This window comes from Rhinolophus sinicus, chromosome X (genome assembly GCF_036562045.2).
Source record: "Rhinolophus sinicus isolate RSC01 chromosome X, ASM3656204v1, whole genome shotgun sequence".
NCBI lineage: Eukaryota > Metazoa > Chordata > Mammalia > Chiroptera > Rhinolophidae > Rhinolophus > Rhinolophus sinicus.
The window spans coordinates 110,140,811-110,159,078 of record NC_133768.1 but is presented as its reverse complement, the minus strand read 5'-3'; the positions used below and the strand labels follow the sequence as shown (position 1 = coordinate 110,159,078).

General features: G+C 39.5%; 1 protein-coding gene across 4 annotated transcripts in view; it reads left to right on the top strand.

The window, feature by feature from the left end:
- Nucleotides 1-18,268, top strand: part of GABRA3 (gamma-aminobutyric acid type A receptor subunit alpha3) — a 192,712-nt gene that overhangs the window by 92,666 nt on the left and 81,778 nt on the right. For all 4 annotated transcript variants that reach the window (XM_019711245.2, XM_019711246.2, XM_019711247.2 and 1 more), the window contains exon 4: nucleotides 15,098-15,165. In XM_019711245.2, the coding sequence (XP_019566804.2) occupies nucleotides 15,098-15,165 (68 nt within the window). The remainder of the gene's footprint in view (nucleotides 1-15,097; nucleotides 15,166-18,268) is intronic.

Below are 18,268 nucleotides of genomic sequence, written 5' to 3'. Positions count from 1 at the left end.
TCTTGTTTTAAATATCTGGACTCTTGATTGCCTTACTGAGTTTTAGTAGATTTTCTTGAACAGTTTTTTTTTTCTCTTTTGTTGTCCATTCTTAGCACCATTTCCAGAAACTTTAAATGGTTGTTTTGAAAATATATTTCATCAGTTTCACTAAAGAGCGGATTTGTAAGCTCATCATGCTTTTATGCCAGAAGTGGAATTTCTAGTAACTTTTTTTAGATGTCATCAGATTATATACATAGATGATTATGTCGTATGAGAAGAAAGACAGTTTTAATTCCTGTGCAATGTGGATGCGTTTTTTTCTTGCCTTATTGAACTAACTAGACCTCACATACGAGTACAATGTTGAACAGTCCAGGTGAAAGCAGACACCACTGTCTTGTTCTTGATCTTAGGGAGAAAGCTTCCAGTCTTTTACCAGAAAGTATGATGTTACTTAAATGTGCTTTATTAAGTTCAGGAAGTTTTGCCCCTAGTTTGTTGAAAATTTTTAACAGGGATGAATGTTGGAATTTTTTCAAATGCTCTTGCTGTGCCTATTGAGTTGATTATATGGATTTTCTTTTTAGTTTGTTAATATGGTGAATTACATTGTTTGATTTTCCTTTTTTCCTTACTAATCCAGTATTTTATTACTTTTAATGTTAATATGAAGCACTTTTGCATAATCACAAGAAGTTGTTTTAGTTGATGTTTCTTCACATACTGTGAGAAAACATATACTAAACTATGTGTGATAATTTAGCTTAAATCTTAAAATTATTAAACAGATAAGTAATGTGTAACATACAATCTAAAGTATGTGAATTTTTATAATCATCCTATTTTATTCATTTTTTAATTTAAAATTTTTTTTTCAATTACAATTTACATATGAGGACTGATAAAAAATACAGTGCATGTTTAAATTTAAGAAAAACTTTATTACAGTAAAAGATACATTGCCATTAATCCCCCTCAAAATAGCCCCCCTCGCTTCAAACACACTCCTCCCATCCTTCTTGCCACTTTCTGAAGCAGTTCTGGAGGTCCTCTTTCATGAGTGTCTTTAGTTGTGCTGTCTTGGCTGCCTCAGTATCCTGAATCGATTCAAAATGTTTTCTTTTCATGGTCATTTTGACTTTGGAGAGAGCCAGAAATCACATGGTGCCAGATCCAGTGCATAAGGTGGATGAGGACACAGCGTAATGTTTTTATTTGACAGAAATTGCCGTACCAGAAGTGATGTGTGACACGGAGTGTTGTTGTGATGGAGGATGAAGTAAAGACACTCACGAAAAAGGACTTCCAGAACTGCTTTAGAAAGTGGCAAGAATGATGGGATAAGTGTATTTGAAGCAAGGGGGAGTATTTTGAGGGGGATTAATGGCAATGTGTCTTTTACTGTAATATTTTTTTTTTCATTTAAACATTCACCATATTTTTTTATCACACCTCATACAATATTATATTAGTTTCAGGTGTACAACATAGAGATTAGACATTTATATAACTTATGAAGTGATCACCGCATAAGTCTAGTACCCACTGGCACCATACATACTTATTACAATATTATTGACTATATTCCCTGTGCTGTACTTTACATCCCTAAGACTGTTTTTATAACTGGCAGTTTGTACATCTTAATCCCTTTAACCTTTCTCACCCATCTCCCCAACCCATCTCTTATCTGGCAACCATCAGTTTGTTCTCTGTATCTATGAGTTTCTTTCTGTTTTTTTTGGTTTGTTTGTTTATTTTGCCTTTTAGATTCCACATATAAGTGGAATCATATGGTATTTGTCTTTCTCTGTCTGACTTGTTTCACTTAGCATAATACCCTCTAGGTCCAACCATGTTGTCACAAATGGCAAGATCTCATTCTCTTTTATGGCTGAGTATATATGTACCACATCTTCTTTATCCAATAATCTATCTATGGACACTTACAGACACATAGATTGATGGAACAGAATAGAGAACCCAGAAGCAAACCTATGCCTATATGGTCAATTAATCTATGACAAAGGAAGCGAGAATACACATGGGGGTAAAGACAGTCTTTAAAATAAATAGTGTTGAGAAAACTGGACAGATACATGCAAAAAAAATGTAACTGGGCCACCTTCTTACACCATATACAAGAATAAACTCAACATGGATTAAAAACTTAAATGTAAGGCCCTAAGCCTTAAAATTCCTAGAAGAAAGCTTAGGCAGTAAGCTCTCTGACATTGCTCTTACTAATATTTTTTCTGATCTATCTCCTTGGGCAGTGGAAACAAAAGAAAAAATAAACAAATGAGACTACATCAAACTAAAGAGTTTTTGCACAGCAAAGGAAACCATCAACAAAATGAAAAGACAGCCTATGGAATGGGACAAGATATTCACCAGTGATACATCTGATAAGGGGTTAATATCACAAATTTATAAAAAAAAAAACCCACTCAACTCAACTCCAAAAAAACAAACAATCCAATTGAAAAATGGGCAGACGACCTGAAGAGACATTTCTCCAAAGAGGACATACAGAGGGCCAACAGACATATGCAAAGATGCTCAAAATTACCAATCACCAGAGAAATGCACATTAAAACCATAATGAGAAATCACCTCACACCTGTCAGAATGGCTATCATCAATAAATCAACAAACAAGTGCTGGTGAGGATGTGGAGAAAAGGGAAACTTTGTGCACTGTTGGTAGGATTGTAAATTGGTGTAGCCACTATGGAAAACAGTTTGAAGGTTCCTCAAAACATCAAAAACAGAGCTACCTTATGACCCAGCAATTCCACTTCTGGGTTTTTATCTGAAGAAATCCAAGATACTAATTCAGAAAGATACATGTATCTCTACGTTCATCGTAGCATTATTTGCAATAGGTCTATGATCCGTTTTGAGTTAATTTTTGTAATGAGGTATGAAGTGAGATTTGGAGTTCATGTTTTGGCTTATGGCTATCCAGTTGCTTGGCATCTGGCTATCCAGTTGTTCCAGCACACTTCATTGAAAAGACTACTTTCTACACTGCATTATCACAATGGTTGGAAATCGTCATGGAACCACCCATGGAAATCATCACAGCAAATCAATTGAGTATATATGTCTGGACATATTTTTTAACTGTCTATTCTGTTATATTGGTTGATGTGTCTATCTTTTCACTGTTTCAATTGATGTACTTTTATAGTATTAATAAATCTTGAGACATTGAATTCTGTATGGGAATCCTCCAAATTAAGAACACATTTTACAAAATGTTTTGGCAATTTCAGCTCCTTTTCCTTTCCATATAAATTTAAGACTCAACTCATGAATTACTAAAAAACAAAAACAAAACAAAACAAAACAAAACAAAACAAAAAAAACCACACACAAAACAAAACAAACAAACAAACAAACAAACAAAAAGCCCTTAGATTTTATTTAGGATTGTATTTAATCTGTAGATCTGTTTAGGGATAATTGGCTCTGCCTTAACTTCCACTTGGCTTTTGCATGAAGTCTGAAAGTCAGCCAGAGGTGAAAGCTTAGGTTCTTCTCAGTTCTTTTCTGAGCATATGTCCAGCCGTGGGCATGTATGTGTCCTTATGAATACCCTGGTATATGTTGGAGCTTTAGAAAAATCCTTATTCACCCAGGTCTCTCCTTTTCCAACCTTTTTCTTCTCTGGATTTTCTGTCTTATTGCTTTTCCCAACTGTTATCCTTAGCCTCAGGCTGCAACTGTCAATGCTTTTGCTTTAAATACTTTTGGCAGTGACTCTCAGGAAGCAGCCCCAGCCCTAGGAAGACTTCCAGTTGGGAGAAATAAAGGCAAGCCCTTGCGTCAGTCTTTCAGAGCGCTGCCATTCAGGTCAATTCTTTGAGATTAAGATTTGCACATTCCCTCTGGTACTAGTAACCTGCAGCAAGAGTGTGGGCTGCCATCTTTATGGCTGCTGCCAATCTGGGGGTTGTGCACCAATGTAAATCCGCAGTGCTCTCTTACCTCAGTGCAATAGCTTTTTTCCTCTCCACATCTTCCCCTGGTGGTTTTACGTTTTTGACTAGATTCTACAGTTCTGTAAAAGTTGATTCTGACAGTTTTCCCAAACTTATTAGTTGTTTTCTGGAGGGAGGGACAGAGCTCCGGAGTTTCTTAGTCTAACAATTTCGGTGACATCATTCTTTTAGTTTTCTGGTCAGTCTAGCTAGAGTTTTATCAATTTATATATACATATTTTCAATAACCTGTTTTTAATTTCACTGATGTCAGGTCACATTGCTTGATAGTATTGTTTAGGTCTTCTCATTTACTCATTTTCTCTGTATGTATTCTGTCCATTTCTGAAAGAGGAATGTTGACATGTCCAAAAATAATTTTGGATGTGTCTGTTTCTCCCTTGAATTCTGTCAGGTTTTGTGTCGTACATATTGAAGCTCCATTGTTAGATGCCACATTTAGCCTTGTAATCTTACTTGTGATTTTATTATATAAATCCCTATGTATCTTTGGTAATTTTCATTGCTCTACAGTATACTTTGTTTGATATAACCACCACGTCCGTCCTTTGTTTAGTGTTTATGTTATATATATTTTTTCCATTCTTTTACTTTTAACATATTTATATTTTTACATTTAAAGTGGGCTTCCCATATACAAATATGGTTTATCTTATTATTATTATTTTTTTAATCTGACAATCTCTGGCTTTAATTTGTTTAGATCATTTACAAATAATATATTTATTGACAGGGTTGTGCTTAGATCCATCATTTTATCACTGGTTTTGTTTGTCCCCTCTGTTTTTATGTTCATCTATTTTCCCTTTCCTGAATATTTTTGGAATACTTGAGTATTTTTACTGTTTCAATTTATCTATTGCCTTTTTAGAAGTATTTCTTTGTAATGTGAGAGTCGTCACTGGTTGCTATAAGGATTAAAGTCTTCATAGCTGATATTTGACAGTCTTCTTAGTTAATATTGTTCCACTTCCAGTACAGTGTAGCAGCTTTATAAACGTATAGGTCTGTTTACCATCCAACTGGCCTTTATGTTATAGTTGTCTTATCTTTTATGTCAACATTCAGTGAAAACCACACAAGACAATGTTGTAAACTTTTATTTCAGCAGTTATAACTATTTTAAAGAACTTAAGAAGGAAAAATTATTTTACATTTATCCAGAATTTCCATTTCTGTTCCTCTTTCTATAATATATTCCTATCTAATTTCCCTCTGGCATTATTTTCCTTGAGCCTGGAGAACTTCTTTAGAATTTCTTATAGAACAAATCTGCTGGTGACATTTTCTTGTCTTTTTAAATCTGAAACTGTCTGTATTTTAACTTCATTCCTGAAACATTTTCACAGATATGGAGTTCTGAGGTTGATAGTTGTTTTCATTAAGCATATTAAAGATGCCTTTCTTTTATCTTATGTAGTGATTTGATGATATATCTTCAATCTTTCAAATAATTCCTCCCCTTCACGTACTGTGTTATTTTCCAATAACTTCTTTTAAGATTTTTCTTTATCTTTGGTAGTTAGCAGTTTGAATATATGTCACATGCATTATTTTCCTTTTTTTGGGGGGGGGGGGTCTGGAGAACATCTTGATTCTGTAAATTTATGTCTGCTAGCAAACTTGGAAAATTTCTGAGTACCATTTCTTCAAATATATATTTTCTTCACAAAAGTATTTCTCCTCTCCTTCTGAAACGCCAATGTTCTATGTGTTAGACTTTATCATACTGTCCAGTATGTCCCCGAGCCTCTGTTGATATTTTTTTCCAGTCATTTTCTTGCTGTTCTTCACATTGGCTAACTTGTATCAATCTCTCCCCAAGTTCACTCTTTCCTTTGTCATCTCCAGACCATCCAGTGAGTTTCTTATTTTGATAATTGCATTTTTTTTCATTTCTAAAATTTCAGATTGGTTATTTTTATATTTTCTAATTTCTCTGCTGAGAATGTCTATCTTTTTATTTATTGTACATGTGTTTTCATTTACCTCATGGAACATAGTTATAACAGCTGCTTTAAAGTATTTGATACTTGTAACATCTGAATCATCTTCTAGTCACCATTTGTTGATTGTCTTTTCTCTTAAAAATTGGTAATATTTTTCGGGTTCTTTGTTAGTCAAATAATGCTGGATTGTATTCTGGACATTTTGAATATTATGTTGAGTTTGGGCCCATGCTTTGGAGAAATTTTTTCTTGTTTGTTTAAACAATCATCTTGGTTAAATTCAGTCCACAAGGTCTATGTTGCATTCAGTTTTCAAAACCTTTGCTGTGCTGCATTTGGTTTATCTCACACATGTGTCACGTAGTGAATAGTCTAAGTCTTGGGCCATGGTTTCACATATTAGTTCATAGTTCAGTTATCAAAATCGTTGCTATGCTGCTTTGGGTCTGTCCTATGCTCGTACTACTCAGGATTAGTTGGAAATTTAGGTAGTGGTTTAAATCACAGTGTACTTCTCAAAGTTTCGGGTCTGTCCTATGAATATGCTCCAGGGTGAGCCTGTGATTTGTGGGGGTTCATATAACCCTCTGCATTCTGGGATTCCCGCAAATTCTCTGGCCTGCAGGGGTCTTTAGTTTGATTCTTTGGCAAGACAGATAGGTTTTGTGTGTGTGTGTGTGTGTGTGTGTGTGTGTGTGTGTGTGTGTGTGTGTGTGTTTATCAGTTTTGGCTGTTTGTGCCACTGTCCCACTATGCAGCTTTGTCTTTGAGGCAGAACTGCAAGAGAAAAGAAGAAAAAAAACCCAGGAAACTTATTCCCCTGTGGGTTGCTTCTCCAAGTTTTGACTCCCCTCCATAATCCACTTCTTTTTTACTTTTCAGTGTCCTTGAGCAGTTGCTTTTATATTTTGTTCAGAGATTTTATTTATAATCAGTGAGAGAGAAAAGCTGGAAAGCACTTACTCTGCCATACTCAGAAACCAGTTTAGTCTTGTTTTAGGTTTCGTTTTTCACCTTCTTTTTCTTGCTGTCTAGTGGTTTTGTGGTTTGCTTCTACTCTAATCCCATTCCAAACTGGATTTATAATAGTATTTTGAAGTTTCTTCTCCAATGTGATTTCGGCGATCCATTCCTGGTCCCACAAGCCGCTTGCCTGAATTCCTAATCCCAAGACTGTCTTTGTGTGTATCCCAACATCCCACCCACCCCCAACCCAAGCCTATAGCCTCAAACAGAGCCATACCCCAGGTAGCAGCTCAGCTTCACTTTTTCTGTCCTCTTTCCAAGGAGAGCCCCAGCTCTGAGCAACAAACAGTCGGCCTATTCCCTGTCCCCTCTTTTGTACAGAGAAATGTTTTAGTCTCTTTCACTACACTTACTTTCCAGACCCACAACTCTGTCTCAACATTGCTTACAGTTTTGTTCTGTTTCTGTTCGGTCAGATTTTGATCTGTTATTGGAAACAATTATATCTTTTTTTTTTTGTCATGAGCACCTTGAACTTATTTAAAGTTAAAAATTTTTTGAATGCTGTAAATGCTGCCCTGTGCGTTTCTAAAAGCTTTTTACAGTGAGGGCAAGACCACATGCAGCCAAGATAATGCATTAGGTGTCCTCTTTCCCCCAAATGACGGTGGAGAACTTGAAGAAAGAGCTTTGGCTTTTGCACTTTAGATTAATGCTTTATTTATTTATGTAAATTATTTATTCAGTTACAGTTGACGTTCAGTATTTTATATTAGTTTCAGGTGTATAGAATAGTGGTTAGACATTTATATAATTTATGCAGTGCCTCCCTCAATAAGTCTAGTACCCACCTGGCACTATACATGGTTATCACAATATTATTGACTATATTCCCTATGCTGTACTTTACATCCCTGTGACTATTTTGTAACTACTAATTTGTACTTTTTAATCCTTTCACCTTTTTCACCCAGTCCCCTAACTCCCCTGCCATCTGGTAACCATCAGTTTGTTCTCCGTATCTATGAGTCTGTTTCTGTTTTGTTTGTTCATTTATTTTGTTCTTTAGATTCCACATATAAGTGAGACCATATGGTATTTGGCTTTCTCAGTCTGACTTATTTCACTTAGCATAATGCCCTCTAGGTCCATCCATGTTGTCGCAAATGTGAAATAACTATCATTTTGTTATATACAGAGGGTGTCAAAAAAATGTATACACATTTTAAGAAAGGGAAAAAACTATCAATTGTAACAGTCAATATATACTGATAACAAAAGATGACAACACATGACGTTTGACGTCTGCAATCACAAGAGGTGCTCAAAGTGGTTCCCATCAGCGTCCAGACACTTCTGATTACCGCAAACTACTGCTTGAGCATAGATAACATCTCTTAAAAATGTGTATACTTTTTTTGGTACCCCTTGTATTTTCTCTCTCATTTCTGTGTGTTTGGGGTTGTACTGAGATGTGAAGTTACCTGTACCGTCTTATCTGGAAGTCCCAAACACTTCTTAAGGATGACAGTGTATGTGCCTCTGGTAGCTCCTTCTAATCTATTATGGCCTTGGAAACCATATTTTTAATGTTGGAATCATAAGAAAAGCAACTCCCTTTTTTGCAGATAAGGAAACGAAGGTATAATGAACTTGAAGTAGTACTGGGACGAATCCGAGTCTCCAGATTCCTATACCAGTGGTTTTTGCACTTATTAGTTTTGTGTTGAAGCTAAAAATCAGTAGGCCCTGGAAAAATACCAGAGCATCCTTGTAACATTTTGGGTTATTTCAGCTGTTTTAAAGAGTCGGTTGCTTCTCTCTTTGTTTTAAACTTGTGGCTCAAGGTTATGCCTCGAGGGTTGAGAAGACATTGTGGAGTGAGCCTCCAACTTATTTCCAGATCGTTATTTGGGCACTACATCAACTTCCCTCTCTAATTTTGTTATAATGTTGCCCCACGGAAACCCTATTAGCTCTTGGGAGTGGACTCTATTTGCAGAAAAAGGCTATGAACCGCCAAAGAGGCTGCACTATGATGTTTTTATTTCTTCTATACCTGTTACTGATATTTCTTTCCATGTGGGTGACTAGTTCCACACTTCTGCTCTTTTTCTCTAGAGCTACACATCCAAATATGGCCTTTGGTCCCCATCATAAGGAAGAGATATCACTAGAAAGGTCTGAGGGCAAAGGTATTCTGGGAAGGTGCTTCTGTAGACCTATAGTAACACCACTGGGAGCATTGAGCACAGCTTCCTTTCTTGAGAAAAGTTAAAAATACCATTTGAGTGTTTTCTTTCCATGGACCGAAGCCTGGATATTATTATTTTTTCTGTGTCCTTGTTTACTGCATTAGTGCTCATTTCTTGTTTCTGCTACTGGGCCTATCTCTTCAGTTCTCATTTGGTGCTTCCGATCTACTCTGGGCTTAGAAACCAGGAAACCAAAGATGCATATAGTGATTTTTAAATGGATGTTAGAGATCGTTGTGCTGAACCCTTCATATTATAGATAAGAAAACTGAGGCTCGAGGAGATAAAAGTCTCATTTAAGATAATAGAGCTTGTCAGTAGCACTGCTTGAGCTTCTACCAAGATCTTCCGAAATAAGATTCGGTGCTTTTTTACATTACATTCCAAGTAAGTATTGGGTTAGGTAACAAATAATAGGTGTAAGGGAAAGGTTGCAGGAGGGAAACATCTAGAATGAATGAGTAAAAGACAGGTGCAACCATTTGAATTGACACGTGAAATATGTGTTGGTGCTTTACAGTGTAAGTATTAAATGCCAGATTAAAACATCAAATAATGATGAGGAAGATGAAATGCTGAGGGCATGGTATAGGAATCAGTGTTTTTGTGGAACCAGTGAAAGGAGTGTAATGATCTGAGTATTGTCTACTGCCCACCAACTATATCTGGCTTGGGTCTGAAAGGCATATTTTGGGGCCGTATTGAGACTGAAATTCCTGAGAATTTTGGGAAACAGGCAGTGAACTTTGTTCTGTACTACCTTTGGGAGGGTCGAGATTCAAGCAGTCGTGGAGTTAATGAGAACCCACGGTGGTTAAATGGGTGATGTTTGTGGTTGGTCTCTTTTAAATCTTGTGTTATTTTTTTTACAGGTGTGATAAAAACATACGTTGTGTGTAGCTGGGTATTAGAGATTTGCTGTATATTCTATTAGGTTGGTGCAAAAATAATTGTGGTTTAAAAGGTTAAAAATAATTGCAAAAAACACAATTACTTTTGCATCAACCTAATAGGTACCAGACACTAGATGGAGTAGCATCAATACAATGCTAGACTTCTAGCCTACCGAAAATCAAAAGTCATGAACTCTGCCCAAACAGCCCGCAAAAGGGGGTGTGAGTCAATGGCAGAGCTTAGATTAGAGCTCAGGACCTCTGACGGACTCTTGTAATTTCTGCTTCCTTAAGCCACCTGTTTGTGATTCCTCTGGAGAGCTTATATGTGATTAATGCTATTGGGGGGTGGCTCAGTGATTACTTACAGTATCTCAGTCCCCAAGGATTGTCAGACGAATGGAGAGGCGATTAATATGAGAACAGAGCGGTCCAGCTCTCAGATCTGTGAAAGCCTGTCCAAAAGTCAATGTAGCCCACTCTCTACATCTACGCAGCTTGCAAATTCAGACAGCTAGTCACAGGGGAGCTCATTGCCAGCAGCTCAGTCTTTCTTCAAGATGAAAAGTGTGCACAACAATAAGCACTTATTCTCCAAAATTTCCAGTGATCTGGAAATAAAGAAAAGTCAAGGCTTTGTTTTCTTAGCCAAAGTCCCACTCCTGAAAGCCTCACTATTCTTAGGGGGACTGTCATTGGGAAAGGACTGACGAGCCCATCATCACCTATAATGGGATCAAGGAGTGTATGTCATTCATCTTAAGACCTTGTCTCTAATGGCATTGTGACAAACTTTCACCACAAAACATATATCAGGAGTGTCTGTGAAAAATCAGACCTGAGCCAGAGGAACGTTGAGTGGGGGTGGTGAGGACACTTTTACAACCGTGTCAAAAGAGGAGAGACACAGCTGAAGGAAGTCAGGTTATTTAGTCTGGAAAGGAACAAGAAGTACAGATGAAAGGGTACCACGGTCACTTTGTTTCAATCTCTGAAGGTCTTTAAATCTCCAAAGAATAAGAAGCAGATTTTGTTGTATGGATCCAAAGGGCCGGGCTAACGCTGGGGTGGAGGGAACCTACTCTGCTTTCTGGTTTCTGCTCAAAGGGGAAAATTCCGTTTCTTGGGGGTCTATTCAAAGTCAAGCTGGAAAATACAGTTTGTTATGAGTAACATTCAGCATCAGCAGTGATCACTTATTGGCTTATCTTTATTCTTTCAGATCAAAAGCAAGCAGAAATGACATAAGGACTGCTTGATGAGTTGCCCACCAGTGGGAGTCCCCCTGGGGGCTAAGGGCATGTATGTTCATGTAAATACAGAAGCGTTCAAGCACTTTCAGTGCTACAGTAAATTTACAAAAGGAAAAGATAATTCCATTTATCTTTGGTTTCAGAGGGTAATATTGGAAGGAAATTGGGCCCCCAAAGTAAATAAAGAGCGAGCCAGGGAGCATCTGAAAACACTTGTTAGAAAAAGGAACAACAATCCCTCTTATCTGCCCATGAATTTATGTTTCACATTTGTCCCTACTGAGAAGGCTGTGAATAGGGGCTGGAATATAAAGTATAGCCCTCAGCAGTCTACTCGACTCATTTTTTTCATTTACTTAAATGAAATAGCAAACTCCGAATCATTCCTTCACATAAAGGAGCTGTAGTTGTGGGTGGATACTCTCTTCTATGTCTGGGACCCAAGACCTTAGACTTCTGGGTGAGTTCTGTCCCCCTGTCCTTATGGCTGACTTACACCATCTTGCCTCTGTTATAGTATTGAGCAGCGGCAGCAGTGAATGTATACTGAACCCTGGATCTTCTCTACCTCCTGGTTTAAATACCATGTCTTTAAGTCCAGTTCTCAGAACAGTTCTGAGGTAGTTGCTATCATTATCCCAGTTTTCTAGATGAAGAAAGAAGCACAGAGAAGTTAAGTGACAAAAGGCACGCAGAGAACAAATGGCAGAACCTAAGCTCAAACCCAGGCAGTCATGCTTTGAACCACTCTGCCGTATTTCTGCAGGGTACTTCTGAGTGTCGTCGAATATCTGCTCCAGGGCAGCTGCATTTTCTAGTCTGAAAACAGGATTTAGCTGCATTTTCTAGTCTGAAAACAGGACCACCAACGGGGGTTGGTGGTCGCTGTGTGGACCACTGGACAATGTCACAAATATCCCTGCGTTTGCCTGGTTTTGAGTAGAGGGCCAGAGATGTGAGGATGGTGATACATTCAGATCCCTCTCTTATTTGTGCTGCCAGGATGCAAATGACAATCCCTGTCTCCACATCCCACTACATGCAAGATTTCTGGCTCCTCTGGTGAAAAGAGCATTCATTACCTCTTATTTTTCTCTTAGCATTTTTCTCACTTGCTTTCTCTTTCCCTCTCTCAGTCTTGGCTCTTGCTATCTCTTGCTCTCTAGCTCTCTGTTTAGTTTTATTTCCTCTTCTGGCTCTCTCTTCCACTGTTCTCTTGTCTTACTCCTTCCTGTTCTTTCTTTCCTGCTTTTTCCTCCAATCCTCTTCTAATTACCTCTCTCTTACTTTCTAACCCCCTTTCTTTACACACCACTTCCCCAAATTCTTTTGTCTGCCAGATTCTTTCCAAATGGGACAGAAATGGAGGAAGAAAGGATTCAGTGTCCACTGTACTACACTAAACTTCCCAACTTTCTCTCCCTGCTGTAAAGCCAGAGAAAGTTCTGAAGCTTGGGTAAGCCCTAATTTGGAAAAGCAGACTCTCCCCATACTGTTTCCTTCTTAGCAGTCAATGGGTGCCTTTTAAATGAAAGTAAACAGTTGAAAAACGGAGGAGCACCGGATTTGCACAAAACCTCTTACCTTCCTCAGGCAGCAGAGAAAGCATGCCTCCTGCTGCCATCGGAAGCCTCTAGTCAGATGCTTTTTGCTTGGCCCTGTAGTTAGAATTCCTAGTCAGAACAGAGTGAGAATTCAGCATTTGGCTGGTCCCAATCCCTCACTGCACAAGAGAGCAGCCAAAAGGAAAACAGACTTGTTTAAGGCATTTAACAAGTCAGGGGCAGAGGTCCAGAACCCAAGCCTTCCCATCCTGACCCAAGACTCTGTTATCACCACTTCCCTTTCTACCTACAGTGACTGCAGTCTCTCCCCTTGGAAATAGAGCAGTCTCCTGCCACTTGACTTTTACCACGAGACTATCTCTCTGCCTTTCCCCCTGTAGTCTGGGTTCCCTGTTTTTAGGCTGCATAACTATCTTACAAGTTTACAATTACATTGGCTTAGAACATTGTTCTGGGTCTAACTATGTCCTGCCAGGAATATTGGATTCAAATGTAATTGTGGTCTCGCCCATTAAGTGATTCATTTTGTTTCATGCACTGGGGGAAGGGTGATGCTTCTCCAGCCAATGAACCTGGCATTGGATCTGAAGGGACAAGTCTTTAGGGGGCATGCTCTGGGTTCTGAAGTGTTGTCTCTTCTTCTTCAAGCACAGAAATGGCTCCAAGGGAAGCCTGTGCTCTAGATGAGAGCCTAACTATTTAAAACACAACTCTAGTTTCAGAGACATGTTATTTGTTGATTAAGCTTGGGGATAAATTGTGTGTTCTGGTGAATTGACTATAGTGTTGATTATTATTAAATGATACTCAAAGCCTCTTCTGAAAATGAAATGTTTGTGGATGTGTGCAGTGGCCTTGAGTATACTCAGTACCACAGTAGGGAAACAGTGTATTAAGCCTAAGTGATGGTTCTGGAAAGTGGGAAGTCAATCAGATCAAAAGCACATCTGGGCGAGAATCCAGGACTAGGTGAATATAGTGAATATGCTACAGATGAAGTAGGAGTACCCCATACCTCTCCATGAGGGAGAGGAAATAGTGCTGTAGACTGCATTAGGCAGACTCATTATATGCATACATCAGGTCTTGTGTGGGCTTTGTTGATATTATCCTTGCTACTGTGCTCTGCTGGGGTCAGGTGTGCTGGGCTGCAGTGGGACTTGTTTGAATGTATTGTAATGATGAGGTGTTTGCTAGGCCGGAGTAGGCTTCCCTGTGCTCTGTATGAGGTATGCTGGACTGAGTATGCTCATCTGGGGGATACAGAGCTGACAAAAGCAGGGAAAGAGAAACTTAGCAGTTGAATAACTTCACTTCTCTGGGTATCACTTTCCAACCTGGCAAATGTGTGATGAGACGCATTCATTCATACCAAAAATGTTCAGTGAGCACTCAGTAATTGGCCCCTTTTCTAGGTCCTGAGGATACAGAGGTAACAAAACAGGGACACTGCCCTGCAGAGTCTCTTGGGTTAGGTAGAAGGTGGACAAGTAAATAGCTACAAGAAAGGAAAATCAAATCAAAAAGATTATATCAGGTGATATCAGTCATCTCCAAATGTCAGCCACTTAACCCAACTAAGTTCATTTCTCATTCATGCAAAGTCTACTGCAGATCCAAGGCAACTCTCTGAGACAGCTGTCTTCCGTGTATTGGCTCATCATTCCAGGCTGTCTCAGTCTTACGGGAGCTTCATATCAACATATGTTTCCATGATGACATGGCAGGGAGGGGATTGCATTGCACATTAATGGGCCCAGCCAGGGGGGAACACATATTACTTCCTCCCACAACAGAAACCACTCATGTGACCCTTCCCTCCTTTAAGCGGGCAGGGGAGTGGGAGTGCAATTCCCCTGTGTTCCTGAAAGTGGAAGTGATTTGGATATTGGAACCACAGCTAAGGGCAATCTCAGTGTGAGAGCCCAACACGTGTGAATGCCAGAGATCTCTAAGGGTTCTCCCTGAACTTTGGAGTTTGGGAATTCCGCTGTCATTCTCAGGGATGCATCAAGGGATGGACTTTGTACCTGTATTTAGCATGTTCTCCATGAAGAAATAGTACAGGTGAGAGTTTTTTCAGGGGTTTTCCTGTGACTGTGCCAAGTATCCATTCTCAGAAGTAGCCAGTTGGCTGTCATTCGGGGTACTGCACTGGTCTCTGTCTGAGCTTAGGGAACAGGCTTTCACGACACTCTGCTTTTCTGCTTTCTTTGGCCCAGATGCAGTGACTGAAGTGAAGACTGACATCTACGTGACCAGTTTTGGCCCCGTGTCAGACACTGACATGGTAAGTATAGTTCCTGTTAAGGTAAAGGTGAAAGATGATGCCCCAGATCAAAGAAAATAAATTGGGGTTTTCTTATGGCAGGCCCTTGTAGTTATGTTCTACGGAGAAGTATTTTTCTCAGATAAATCCCCCACCCTCGCCATCTTCCATTTAACTAAATCCATCTCTCGCCCTGCTCTCGTCACCTATTCACATATAAAGCATACATAACCCCTTCAGAAGTACCCTTCCCTTTTTTCCACAACACATCTTTCAAAATTGTCTCAGTTCCGTATCCTCAATTAAACTTCCCCTGACCTCTCCCTTCACATTTGCCAGCACCACTGGCTGCTTGACTGAGAGACCCAACCAGTTTCCAGAGCGGTGTTTCCAGGATGTGAGCAGTGGGAGGGCTTTGGAGGAGATCCAAGGAATAGGGCAGAAAACAGCAGAGCCAGAAAGGGGAAGACTCATGCGTTGTCTGCAAGGACTTCCCTTCTACCATTCTCCCTTGCTGCCAAAGCAAAGCATGCACTGGAGAGTTGAAACAGGAGACCTGCTAAGTATCAGATATCTGACTGAATAATTATTACATAGGGAAACACAAAAGCTATTATCTGCTCAGTATGCCTGACAGTTATTAGATGCTCAGTAATTTTTTGTTGAACCAGTGACTTTGTGTTGAAAATAAAAATCTTAAAATTAGAAAAAAATATTTAAAAATATGAAACGTCCACGTTCACTACTTAGATTTTTTTCTATAGCCCTATCTTCAGTGAGACTACTACTTAGTAGGGGACAAGGCTTCTTGAGACCTGTTGGGTAAATACCGATGGCTGCGTAGGGATGTGATAGAGTTTGTCCTGTAGGTAATGCAGAACCAGTGAGTGTATTTCAGTAGGACAGTACAAATATGTATCGTTTTAGAATGATTGAGCTGGCACTCATACAGGATGGTCTGCATGGGAGAAAAGAGTGGAGGCTGAGAGTTCGTTTAGGCATGTGGATTTTACATGGCTCTTCTTTCAATCAGGCAAGATCTAGGAGTCAGTTGAAGAAGCAGGCTAGTTCCCAGGAGAGGGAGTCATGAGTGACTGTGAGGCCAGGCAGAGGGAAGGTAGAGGCCTGAACTTTGTCTTTCAAGTGTGGAATGAAGAGTACAGAGATATAGTAGACTTCCTGTAAATTCCTTAAGGGCCGGCACCAAGTCTTCATGGCTTCCTGGGCACTTAATACAGTACCTGACACACAGGGAGAGCTCAACGAGGGGCAGCTTTGACATATAGGGGATAGAGGAGATGGGTCTCTCATCTTAGGGGCAGCAGGAAAGCCTGTATGTCTAGGTGCCCTTCTGAACCTGTTGACTACTAACTCCCACAGCTTCAGATCCGGGCATGCATTAAAACTGTTCCCAGTTGGTAATTCAACATGTACTCCTGAAAAGCCCAACTCTGCATCAGAGGGCTCTAGGGACCCCTTTATTCAGAGAGCTCATAGGCCATTGAGGATAACCAGATTCACCAGGAATATGCAGCTCTCTCTTTGTATTGCTGGGAATTAGTGATGGATTAGGATTTTTATAAGAAAGCAACTGAAGCTACTCTTTGAACACACACACACACACACACACACACACACACACTCTCACCCATGCACCAATATCCACAAATACATTCAGAAAAATGTATACGCATGCAAGAAAATATACACAGAATACAAACAGCCCACATGCTATCCTAGGCATTCTATAGACACACACGTGCAAATAGATACCTCAATCCAGGGATACTACAAAAACACACACATGCCCCTGCCCAAACCAGCTCCTCTCCTTGCGCCTTCCCCACCCAAGCAGGCACACATGAGTGTTCAGAGGCTTGCAGCCATTTCAAACAATCCAGACTTTCTATCTCTTTTGAAGTTTCATGCTCCACTTGCTTGTTTGTTTTTCTCTGTGATGATTAAGAAGCAACAAAATGGCTTTTTCCCAAAAGAGAGAGCAGACTTTGATCACATAAATTTCAGGTTATTTTTCAGTTCCACTTCCATCTTGTTGCAAGGCAGAATAGCTATGATCAGTCTGACTGGGAGACACATTTATGGTGTTTTAAAATGTTTCTCCTTCATGTACTACTTGGTAGATTGTGGCAGTTGACCCAGGGTCAGTGATGACTTTGCGTGAAGCATCATACTTTAGCAACTAGTTGAAGCAAGAACCCAGGCTCCCCTGAAACCACAGACTACTTGGAAAAAGTAGATGAAAATTAGGGTTGCTTGGGTTCTTGACTCACTTCCCACTGAGCATGGAGTTTTGCTCCAGAATACTTTCTTAAGGAAATAGAGAGAGTCTTTTGTTCACAAAGGGGGAAATTTCGGTGCCATTTTGAGCATTGAACCTGCACCACCCAGAAGCCATTGCACTCCTTGGTCAAACACTGACGCCCACAGACATAGATCCTGAGTTTGACAGAAAACTCTGTGAAGGCCTGTGTCTGTTTTGTTAATCTCAGTACCACCATTGCCTAGTTTAGTGCTTGATACTTGGTATACTCTCAACTATTTGTTAAATGCAGGAATGAATGAGATAGAACAAATTAAATATGAGGGGAAAGTTATGACTGTGTTCCTCCACTTGACAGAAAGTTCTTCAAAGGCAGAAAACATGTCAGACACAGTTCTGCATCTCCAGCACCTAGCACAGGACCTGACACAGCTTCTCTGTGTTTGTTGAAATGTTATAAAACATTAGTAGCAAGCCCTGCAGGTAAAGGGTGGAAGTAGCTTTCTTCAGGAGACACTGTTGAGTAGCAAGAGTAATGAGTCACTGGTTGGTGGCTCCAAGCTTTGGGCTACTAATTTTGGTGGCTTCTCCATCCATGAAAATAAGGAGCTGTGATAATAGGGAATTCAGCAGAGATGAAAGCTGAAGAGTAGTAGATCTTTCTAAGGGGAAAGCCAGAGAAAAAAAGAAACTTAATGCAGAGTATAAGACATAAGTTGGAAACGTGTTACAATGGGAATTTTACAGGCATCATGAATGAAAGGCTTGTATTAACCATTTGCAACAAATGGAGCTTGATGGTCCCATGATACCTAGCTCCTCAGCAGTTATACCCACCCTGTG